We start from the raw sequence: 12,400 nt of genomic DNA on the forward strand, positions 1-12,400 counted from the left end.
CCCTCTAAAACTTTGGGGCCTTGTTTTCCAAGTTGATTGGGCGGACATTTTAGCTAGATTTTGTACTTCACATATAAAATGTGCGAAGGCAATCGCGTTTGATACAATTTTCATCGTAAATTAATCGTGTTTGGAATGAAACTGGACGTACATAGTTGAGTGCCCTATTTTGTATTCAAATAGAAAGAGTCGAACATTCATTTGATCAATAATGGGAAAACTTACTAGTTTAAATACTGATCAAATATAAAAAATGAAAAAGAAGGAATTGCAAAATTAGAATATCATTTTACAATTGAAGATATTATTTCGACTTTTTTATTGTGTCATCTTGAATTTTTCATTGAACATGCAAGACAGGTTTGTAACTGTATGCTAAGCAAGTTCCAACTTTGTTTTTTAAAAACTGATAAGTCTTAACATCAGGCGGATGGATGCCTATTACATAAATTGGTGTATGTGTGATCAAGAATCCAAAATGTCTTGATGTCTATTACCTAAGATGAAAGAAACTTGAATAACCATTTACAGGCTCAAGCTTCATGGATATAACGTAGAGGTCTTGATACTAAAAGTACTTTTAGTATATTCTAATTGAATTCAATATGTTTATTTGAGTACACCAACAGAAATTAAAAAAGTAATTCAATTGAATGAAAAATTAGTTTGAAAGGTATATTCAAAAATAAAGATTCACAAATACATAGGCAAGTAGTTCAGCTAAAGGTTTATTGTTTGAAAAAGAACACGATTGCTTTAACCAACTTGAATTCATTCGTGAGAAATCGCACTAAAACGTTTCTTTAACGCGTAAATTAAAATTATAATCAGCGCCTAGATACCCGATGTGTACCCGGTGCCCGACCCGATTGGGTCTGGGCCCGAAAAAACTAGTCTGGGTCAGCCCAATGGGCCCAGGTCCACCCAATTATTAATTTCTTGTTTTTTAATCGTTTTTATATAATAATAATATATATATTATTATTTTATTATGATCGAGCCTGTTTGGGCTGGGTTTGGTTTGGGGATCAAGTATTGGGTATTAGGCCTGACCCGGGCTCAAGGTTTGGACGTCGGGCCAACCTGGGCCTGACTCTTACCGGGCTGGGCTGGGCCGACCCGATGCCCAGGTCTGCGCTTGACTTGGGTTTGATTTATGACTAAAAAGGGGCACCACTAATTTTGAAAACATTGGCCCCTCCTCATATTCAAAAGCACAAAATTGGCACCCAGATTTTGAAAAATTCTAATTTGGATTACAATAATAATAAAAAAATTTTAGTTGGTGCTTGTAAAATTTTCAAATTGTTATTTCTACTCCACCAATGAAAAATTTCTGACTATAACCCCATTAAATGATTTTTATCTGTTTGATTTTTGCTTGACTTGTTTAGAGCTCACATCATTATACAATCCTAGTCACGACATACAAGCAAGATTTTCTGCAAGATCAAAACATGATTTTTTTTTTTTCGTTGACCATCAGGTAATTATATAACTAACATTGTTCTCATTTATTAGAGAAATTCAATAACTTGATCAAAATATTTAATATGGCTACAACTTTTAGGAACAATGCAAAGTTGATAATAAGGTGTAAGAGCAAATCATACGTCACATTGTATATATAAAAGTTAGGTTGCACAAAATATATTCATTTTTTAGATGAGCATGATCTGCTACATAAGATAGAACCGTCTTCCAAACTACACTAAAAGAAGATTCTCAAGTACTTCGACATGCATATAATCTAACTGTTCTAACTGAGTGGCATAACCTTATAAATCGAAAAATGCCCATCTATGAGTTTCCAAAATCTAACAAGGTAAATTCTTCACATTTTTTTTAAGAGATTAATATATTTCCCGCTTGCATGAAATGCAATATTTATAATCTAAAAAATATTTGATGCGGTATATAATTTTGTTTGCTAAAGGTCTTAATATCATTGAGAAAAAGAAGAACAATAGCTGTTGCAGGTTAAAGATGAAGATTTACTTCTCTAGTTATCAACAATGTATCGAAGTACCGATTCAATCTGTCTAACTTGTCAAAATAAGTTTTCCTATTATATAATTGCAATAAAATAAAGTTGCAGATGTTGAGAAATATTGCTATTCATTGCTTTTTGAAGAGATTAATCATGTGGATGATTAAGTTTCTTTGGGACTTCTTAGCAGCATAAAAGAAAAGGACCTTGTAAGTAGCATTAAAATGCTGCATATTTTTTTTTTTACTTCTTAATCTTATTTGTATTATAAATTTGAGAAAAAAAAAGTCTTTGGCCTAAAACTAAAAAAGCCATCAAACTAAAAGAATGGTAAGTTTTTCAACATGTCGAAAACAGTTTTCAAGTATAAATTAACAAAACCAGCTTTTTTCCACAATGAAACATTAATATAATAAACAACTGCCATGATCCAGATACTGTAGAATTTGGAAAAGACATGTAGACAATGGTGACACTCCAATTGAATCCATAACAAAATTACTTGATGTGCGAGATAAGTATCTTCTAGGTCCTTGTTTGTTAAATTATGCATATGTAGGCAACTTACATAATTGTCTTTCACCTTATACTAATGATCTGTTAATATAATGATAAAGACACCATTGTCATGTATTGGGTGCTTGAATTATTTTCTCAAATTGGTGTAGAAGATGTGGTGAGGGCGATAATATTCCAAGAAAAATATATATCGATTAGGTTTCAACACCAACATTTTTTCCTTATATAAGAAATTATCCTCTCTTTATATAGGTGCTTGCTGCATGCTGTTTTGGAGAATGAGAGTAGACTGTCAATTTGAATAATGCTATTGAGCACTTCACAATACATATTTATGTAGACACAAAAGATATGGCTGAACTTGCATAGTTTGCATGATTTATGTAGCAAATAGATTTAGTTAAACAAATTAAGAAATGACTCCCAATAATTATGAGGTGTTTACTTGTCCTTGATACAGAGATCTCACGTATGTGTTTTGTATAATATGCATAATAATTTGTGTTGATTGATTATAACTCTCGATAATAAATACTTCATCGAGATAAGTCATCTAATGTTTTGCTTTCGAACATTCAAAATCATAATCCTATTTGTCCTTCATGCGTTCTTTAAAGAAAAAAAGCAGAAACCAAAACAATAGTTCTAAAAGTTACCAATATATGCAAACCTACCAGCAGATTGGATAAAATTGGATAGACTCTAGATAACCAACTTAAGGATCCTATAAAAGCAACAATACATCTGTTCAGCTGAATGATCGTCAAGATTGACAACGTTTTCACAATTCTATAGAAATGCTCTCAAATTCTTGAGAAAAATAAATGGTACGCTAAGTTAAAGAATATGCTGTGGGAACCAATATCATATACTGCAATATTTTGAGTAGAAATTGATCCCAATGAGATTATAATCATCAAAATGAAAGAATTCCAACACATTCTTATCATAAACATGCCTACTTAGAAATAAAACAAAAGCTAAATCGTCTCTATTTCTTACGACAAGATCGTTGCACATATTCAACTTACAGTGGCAAACATCTATTGCATTTCATATATTAAAACCTAATTAGATGATGACGACTAAACATTGGGACAATAAAATAATTGAGTTCATGTGACAAAAAAATAGCTAGTCCAAATTCTCATGCACATTGCCAAAGGGTTACTCTAAAACACCGAAAGCAGCCCTGAATCTTGTAGTGATGGGGAAGGAGAAGCTTCTCCCATCACTCAATCAATCACTGAGGTGGTAATTGATCTCAAGTCAGTGTTAAATGATATCCGATCCATTGACAATTATGATCAAATCTGGATCTTATATTGGATCCGTACGACGTCTATATGCAATAAATTTCATGACTAAGGGGTTCGTAATTGAGCTTGAATCGGTGTTGGATAACATCCGATCCGTTGACAATTATGATTAAAACTGGATCTTATATTGGATCCGTTCGAGAGGGCCTTGAGCACGCCGGAGTTGGATTGAAATCCTGAGAGAGTCGGGTCCGGAGTAAAGATCCGGCCCGATTCCTCATGCCCTACCCTATATTAGGGAGCGCCATAAAACCCTAGTTTCCTCTTCGCGGGGTGAAAGGGCGAGAGGGCATACGAGTTGGGGTTCTCTGCCGGAGCAGCAAGCGCAGCAGCAGCCATGGCAACGGCGACGACTGTGAAGGATGTCTCCCCGCACGAATTTGTGAAGGCATACGCGTCCCACCTCAAACGTTCTGGCAAGGTACAAGTGCTGCTACTGCTACTCTCTTTCTCTCTCTCTCTCTAGAGAAGTATTTTGTGCTCTGATAAAACATAACGTTCAGATCCAATTTACTCTTTTCTCTCGAGCTTGTAATGTATCATGTGGTTTCTATAGATTCTTCCATTATTTAGATTGGATAAACCAGATACAAACTAACTGCTATCGTTGAATGTGGACAATAAGATCATCCGGGAGTTGGGGCTCTTTTGCAGCTCTTGTTCAAACTTGGATTTTGTTGGAGATCTCGCTTACTTGAACTTCTTCTTCTTGTGCGGTGGATCTTTTTTTTTTTTTTGGTTACTTCTGTTTCCTTTTTTATTTTTACTTCCTTCCCCGTGACCGTGGTCTTGTCCTTTCTTGTTAGAAACGATAAAGTGGTTCCATGTTATAACCTGTGGTTCGTGCCTTGCCCGTGAAGTGTGCGTGGGTTTCCTTCAATCGGTGCTTAAATTGGAGCTTGAGGATTTCTTCCTTTGATCAGCCTTGTTGCAGATTGACCATTGCAGTTCTATCTTTTTCCTTCTGTAAATTGACTCTTCATTTCCGTAAGAGTTCATTGATCTGGTTTCTGGTGGTTCATCAACTCGATAACATTTACTGAGGACGAGTTATCCATCATTCTTGAGACGATTCTTTATTTTTCTTTAGTTTAAAGTTTAAAGTGGCTTGAACTGATGTCGTCTGATTCTCTTTTTCTTATCGCTTATTGCTGCTGAGTGGTACGATAAGAGGAATGTTTGGATATGAATTGAAAGAAGAAATGGGTATGATTGACGGATTTTGTTGGGTGCCTTATGTTGCTTTCAGGTGGCAAAATTATCAAGGTCCCAAAATTCAAGAATAGGCAATTCAAAGAAGTTTGAGCCGCATACATTGATTCAACTTAAATATAAAGAAGTGGACTAAGTAGTATAGTAACTATTAGAGAAAAAAATGTATAAAATGTGTTTTACATGGTAATGATGAGATTTTTCTTATAATATCCATAGTCAAGATTGACTTATCTGGCAACCTTAGAAGTTATCAGGACATTACAATGCATTTTTTGTTCTAAACATCATGGAATATACCTTCAATGGCTTATCTAATTTTACAATGTATGCTTTTAATATTTTTTACATGATGCAACTACATAATACGTGTTCTTTTTATTTCTGGTCATATCATCTGCACTCAATCAGAGGTGGGCATTACTCGTAAGTAATCTGTTCTGGGGTTAGCAGAGCATGCATTCTGCAAACGAATTTATTCTCAAAAGATGGGTATCTGGAAAAGGTCTATTGTGTTTATAGTACAGCGTGTCACAATGATTGATCAACAATGTGCTGACTGGTATTCGTTCATCTTTTTCTGTCCTCTCATAACAATTGACTTGATGGACGTAAAGTTCTAATTAGGAGGCACGATATTTGCTTCATAATCAGATTTTACTTGATGGATAGTGGGTGGTAATTGGTTTTAATATTGCATTGTGTTTTGATGCCTTGGCTTTTGAAGTTCATAGTTGAAGAATTGCTGTGATATGATTAGTGTTGGTGTTGAATGTTCTTGGAGTCTTGGCTTGTGGTCTCATTTTTAGTAGTCGTACTGATGGTTAAATGGTTGCACATATCTACATGAGGTCCGATGATGTTTCTTACTCTAAATTGTCTGGTGAAACTGTACTTAGTTGCCTTGGTCTTTATCAGATCCATAAATGTTCTTTTTTGTGTCATTCAACCTTGTGATAAAACCTATTCATCGAGGCCTGAACAATCTGTGATCAAATGTTGTTACATGTCTCATAATCCTTCGAAAGTAGCTGTTCCCCTCAACAATTTTACCTTTACCCTCTTACGTTAGTTGGATAGCTTGTGGAGGACCATACCTTAAGCAGCATAATCATGTCCTAAATTGTCATTAAATTTTAAAACTAAAGCCTGTGTGCCCAAGCTAAGTCTCAAAATAGACTTGGTTCCATTCTGATTTCTTTGGCCCAGTCTTTTGTTCGATCAACGGTCAGATCTATATTCTCCTCTTTGTCAGGAGACAACTTCCCCCTGCGTGGATGACATGATTGTGGTTGTGTATGGTGTGTATTAGGCTATTAGCATATTAGCTAGTTGGGTAAGCTTGTTAATTATTGAATTCATTGATGGTAAAGTAATCAATGAATGACAATTTTTTCTACTTTCTATGTCACTTGTGTTTGGGCATGTGTGCAGAATATGAAGTAAGCTTGTATTTAGTATTTACAACTATAAAAAAGATATATGTGCACAGTACACCCACTGTGCACCCAACTTAGGTGTGGCAACCTACTTGCAACACTCATATGATATAGAACCACTTACTTAAGTTATCATATACATACAAAAAAAGTAGGTTTGCATTATTTTTCATATGAAATAGGTCGTAAGAAAATGCCTTGACTCTCAAAAGTGTCAAATTTTATGTGATGTCTTTGGTGGTGTTCTGCCAGTGTTATTTGGATGGGTTGTCAGTAGTGCAGCTTAGCCTTTTAATGGTTTGAAGTCATGTCTCAAGCTGTAACGGAATGTCAAGGAACATTTCAACACAAAAACTAAAAGTGGCAACTTTAATCCTCTGGGGTATCTCCTAGGTCGAACTGCGTGCCAGTCTGCTGAATACTGGTCTAAAGTAAGCTAATCTAGTTGATGCTCCATGCAAAGTTGATGCAGTTGGATGTTGCTGGTGCTTCACTTGTGATGTCTGCAATTTTTAACAATATATGCCAAATGAGTTAGTTAACTTTAGGTCATCATGTTGAGTTGATACAAAGATTCCTCCAACCATCATATCACTTGCACTTTATCTCAGACACTTGATTTTTTTTCTATTTGCTAATCTGTTTGAGACCAGATTGAATTGCCGCACTGGACAGATATTGTGAAGACTGCAACTTTCAAAGAGCTTGCACCTTACGATGCTGATTGGTATTATGTCAGAGCCGGTATGTCCTCTCTCTCTCTCTCTCTTTTTTTCCATCTTTTTTTCTTCTCATATCATGAATGCAAAACAGTCTATTGAAGTATGTGAGCTGCATACTTAGGCATCTCTCAAACTTTTAGAATGTAGATCTTATTTTCCATGTTAACCTTCGTTTATTTTGCCACTTGTGTTTTTTGTTTCAGCATCTATGGCAAGGAAGATCTACTTGAGGCAAGGCATTGGTGTTGGTGGCTTCCAGAAGATTTATGGTGGGCGGAAAAGGAATGGGTCTCGTCCACCTCACTTCTGCAAGAGCAGTGGGTCTATTGCTCGTCACATTCTCCAGCAGTTGGAGAAGATGAACATCATCGAACTTGATCCGAAAGGGTTAGAGTCCTTTTCTCCCTAATGTTATGTCTTCAGAATCTGGATTTGCCACTTATTTGCATTATTTATGAACGATTAAAAGAATTCATATATTTTGATTTAATAACTGATTTTGAAAAATCTGCATTTTTATTTTTTTCTTAGTTTCTTTCTCAAAGTGAAAAACGGCATAGTTGTTACACATTCGTAACCATCTTTTTCCAAAACCCCCCAACGTCAATCTTTGAGATTGTGGATCTAACTGCAGCCTGCCCTCATTGCATTTCTTTCTTCAGGGGGAGGCGAATTACATCAAGTGGGCAGCGCGACCTTGATCAAGTGGCTGGCAGAATCATTGTCGCTGCGTGATGCTCTTATGTCGTTATGCGTGTTCAAGCTTTCTTCATTCGACGTTTCAGTTATCCTCAGCTAGGTTTCTAATGGTAATGATGAAAGGGTTACTCATCTCCATGATTAATCAAAAAAAAAAAGGAAAAACACTGAGGACGATTTTGGTAATGTACTGAGGATATATTTTTGGGTTTTAATTTTTTTTTTCAGCTGAGATCATCATATACAAAGGTGTGGACCTTTTCTCATTTCGTTTAGGCTTTATATTGTGTTCCTCGTAACGTGTTTTTTGGGTTTTAAATATTGAATAGCTGTGCATTTTGTCTGAATTATGGTTATCGTACTCTGTGTCTATGATCATCTTTCCCATTGACATCCAACCGGAAGAAGCGCATTATTGCTTTTTCTTTTGATTCCAAAAACAGTTTACTATATATTACATGATATTTTAAAAATCAAAATGTAGCTGGTCAGGGTGCGGTTTAGCTCTAAAAGGTTGAGTTGAACTGTTCACCAAGCCTTGGCGCAGGCAAGGGCGTCAGAGGCAGGGGCATTGGGTGGCCTTGAAGCCTTTTTTTTTAGTGAGTTGGCCTCCTTTTTATTTAGACTTTTTCAAGTAGTAAGTTGTCAACTTTCGATTCTCCTGAATAAAGGAAGTTGACGATAGAGTTCAACAATCAATTCCAACAAATGATGTTTCAACTGTAACAGCGTTATTCTTTTAAAAAAAAATTATAACATTGATTTATATATTTTTTCTGGAATTTTCGATCATGTAGATATTGACATTTTGTAGTTAGATTTCTTTAAAATACACTCAGGGCAGATGGAAAAGGTTGAATATATTTTTAAAAATTTTTACTGGGATGGAGTGGGCCTTGGCCCCTATTAGCCCCGCACGCTCCTGCCACAGGAAAGATGAAATCGAAAGAAATGTTGATATGTTATTCCAAGCTACTTAAGAGGTCGTTTGATGGCCATGTGACACGCGTGTCATGTTTAGTTGATTTTTTCGTGTCATGTTTAGTTGATTTTTTCATTAAATGCCAGACACAAGTCAGGTTGGACAGAACGGATGGTTGAACAGAGTATAAATTGGATTTCTGTTCCACGGTGTTTCGAACTTATTCGAACAGACAGAACATCTCCTCCCGGCCTCAACTTCGAGCCCCTGACCCTGCCCCTTAGCCCTCTGCTCGTTGCCTTTCTCTCCTCCCGTTGCTTTTCTCTCTTCCTCCATCTTCGTCCGCCTCCATCTCCGCCCCTTATTTCTCCTCCATCTCTGTGCTTGTCCCCATCATTTTTCTTTCCTACAAAAATGAGTGAGTGTTTCCTTTTTTTTTTTTGTTAATCTTCGCTTCCCCTACCTGCCCATCGCCTTCCCCTCTCTGACGGATTTGGGTGCCCTAATCAGATGAATTTTCCATCTTCAGAAAGAGGAGAGCAATTTGCAGCGGCCCCTGAGCATCGTTGTCGTGCCTCCTCTTCTCGGCGTCGCAGACTCATCTGCTCCGCCTTAGCAATCGTCCTCCTTTGCTTCACCTGAGGAACCGTTGCCGCGCCTCCTCTGCTCCGCCTGAGGAATCGGCACAGGTGACTACATTGAAGATTTTGGGTTTTGCATTTTGGGTCTTATGTAAAAAAGGATTTCAGACTAACAACCATTCATTTTCCTCAATCTTAATGCGTAGGCATAAAAATATGGCTTAAAAGAACCGAGCATGCTTGGCAGATTCGATTTTGTTTCTTCTGTAAAAAAGGATTCCAGACTAACAATCATTCATTTTCCTCAATCTTAATGCGTAGGCATAAAAATATCGCTTAAAGAACCGAGCATGATTGGCAGATTCGATTTTGTAAATATGAGGCGTATAATAATCTTGAATTTCTTATGGTACACAGATTCGTTTCTGTAATTACGAGGCATGTAAACCTGAATTTCCATGCGCACTTGATCATGATCAATTATCACTCACGATTGATCAAGGGGCTGATCATGGTATGTCTATCTGACCAAGAGAAGGTAATGTTCTTTTGCAGAAACCCCCAAGGAGTAAAACAAGTGGAGAGTAATGACTTTGAATTCAATTCTATCTGCTCCATCAGTTTGCTAAGAAGTATTACCAGTGGAATAAACACACTGAAAAATATATGGTTTTATTTTAGGCGGATCTCCTTTTCTTCCTGTCTTTGCATTAAATTTTTTTCTCCATTAAGGATGGCAATTCATTTCGGAGGTGTGCATTTCCTCTGTCTCTGGGTCTAAGGTGAGTCGAAGAGAAGAATATTGCATTCTGATCCCGTGGTGATGGCGATGGCATTGTTTGTGTTCTTGACTCCGAGCTTGCTGTTTCAGTTGCCCAACCAGAACAGAGTGGTGGAGTTTGCAAACCTGCACACCAGTGGGATCTCCATTTTGATTCACTCCATCATCTCTTTGGACTGGTTACCATATTCCTCATAGCCATCAGGCTTCCTATTTACACAGGATAGAAGCACTAGGAAGCATGAGGCAGAGTTTCTCTCCTGTTTCTTGATCTTTCTTTTGTTTCACTTTTGAACTGCTGCTTTGTGCTTGTCTCGCTCCCCTCCTGTCTACCTCTTTCAATCAGTTCCATTGACTTCTTTGTCCTTTTTCTTGTTTGATCTTTCAATCAGTTCCATTGACTTCTTTGTCCTTTTTCTTGTTTGATTGAGTGTTTGAATATCCCTTCTTCTTGATCAGAAGCTGGCCTGTTCTTGTCATGGTCGTTGCCATTAAGCTAAAGTACACATATACATAACCAAAAACAATGTTAAAAACATGAAAAAATGAAAAAAGGGGAAACATGAACATAAAATGCATTTCTTTGATTTTTGACGTTTTTTTTTTCAAAAAAACATGTTTTTTTGAAAAAAAACATGTTTTTTGCTTTCAGGCTTTGTTTGCCTGACCAGTTAATTATTTTTCAACTTTTAAACGTGCTTTTTTGTTAATAACACACATTTTCTGTGATTACCTTCATGCAAGAACTTTCTTATAATCATGTCAACAGTTTGAGATCCATTTTTACTGGTTGGCTACTTCTGTTTTGAACATGATCCATTTTACTCAACTTTGACAAGTTGAGATGTCGCTGTAATGTACACTCTAGCTGAAGAGGCCTTGTTTATCGAATGTCATTTTTACCAATTTGATGTATATAAAATACTTGTTGTAATATATAACCTTAATTGTTTACATTATCTACCAAATGAAAGTAATATATAACCTCCGGACTATGATCCACCTATTTGTTGTCATGTTCGTCATTACCTGAAAAGCAGGACAATACCAGCAGAGAGTTGTCATGTTCACCACTACTTTAAACAACCACCAGAGAGCCTGTCAGTCATGCAATAAATTGTTCATGCACAAAAATCTTGGTCCCACATGAATTGTTCTATCTGACGTAGAAGATGATTCAACATGGCCCATCATAATTCTGTTTGCAATGGTTTTTCAGTTCTTATTAGTTTTTACATAGCAAGTCCCAGACCGCCACACTGTTCATGAGTGTGTTCACTGGTCCTGTAGTTCAGCTTCTGAGAATCTGAAGCTTAACGAGCTTAATAAGTATAGTCTCCTGAAAATGTGCCTTGAAGATCCAAATAAGCTAGGGCCGCAAATTTGCTTTGACGAGTACAACTGTCTGGATTCCAGACATCTCTAATATTTCTAGAGTGTAGCTATCCACAGTCCCTCCAACCACAACTCTACCATTAGATGCGCAAGATCAATGCACTCCACTATAGCAAAGAAGAGCCCCATTAATCCATAGAAAGGTGGGAAAAAATGACCTTCTTGCTCTATGAGTTGCTTGTAATTGCTTTAATAATGTCTATTATATCATCACTAAAGTCTTTTCTGCTTAATTGAAAGTCTTTCTTGCTTGAACTGTAAAGATATTTGAAGAGATATCATGTTGTGGCTAAGAGATCCGCCAGATCTCTTTCTTTCTATCACATTCTTTTTGTGAAAGTGTCAACTGTTCTTCCAGTTTTTCATAAAAGCTTGTTAACAACTGTGGATGTGACATTTTGAACTGGTTCTTGTGTATTTGATTAAATGTATGTTTTTACTCCTTACAAGAAGAGTTTATTTGAAATACTTTCAGAACCGAGGTGAAGGGCGCACTCTCTTATATTATTTGAACATGTTCCTTCCAATGTGATATGAATGCTTCTCCCTTTGTTCACTGGCGTTTTGTATTGCTTCATGATAAAAGGCTTCTAAGTTTTTTGTTTTTTCTTATTTATTGCTGATGAAGTTGTACTTGTAAATAAAATATTCTCTGAAAATAAATATAAGAGATATTGAAATTGAAGGTTTCTTTCAGTACAAACGTCAGACATGATTAAACATCGGACAGAACGGATAGATCGGACAAGACAAAAACAAACGTCAGACAGGACGGACAAAACAGACACACACGAAACAAACGTCGGACAAGAAGGACATAG

At 36.5% G+C, this 12,400-nt stretch overlaps 1 protein-coding gene and 1 pseudogene across 1 annotated transcript; both read left to right on the top strand.

Annotated features, from left to right (window-relative positions):
• Positions 1-4,088: 4,088 nt before the first annotated feature.
• Positions 4,089-8,247, top strand: LOC116253484 (40S ribosomal protein S19-1-like). Its single transcript, XM_031628307.2, has 4 exons — positions 4,089-4,249; positions 7,133-7,223; positions 7,405-7,588; positions 7,864-8,247. The coding sequence occupies exons 1-4, from the start codon at positions 4,166-4,168 to the stop codon at positions 7,934-7,936; spliced, it is 432 nt and encodes a 143-aa protein (XP_031484167.1). The 5' UTR covers positions 4,089-4,165; the 3' UTR covers positions 7,937-8,247.
• A 497-nt stretch (positions 8,248-8,744) lies between these two features.
• LOC116253169 (uncharacterized) lies at positions 8,745-10,733 on the top strand (annotated as a pseudogene).
• The last annotated feature ends 1,667 nt before the right edge of the window (positions 10,734-12,400 follow it).

The sequence above is a fragment of the Nymphaea colorata genome, chromosome 4 (assembly GCF_008831285.2).
Source record: "Nymphaea colorata isolate Beijing-Zhang1983 chromosome 4, ASM883128v2, whole genome shotgun sequence".
NCBI lineage: Eukaryota > Viridiplantae > Streptophyta > Magnoliopsida > Nymphaeales > Nymphaeaceae > Nymphaea > Nymphaea colorata.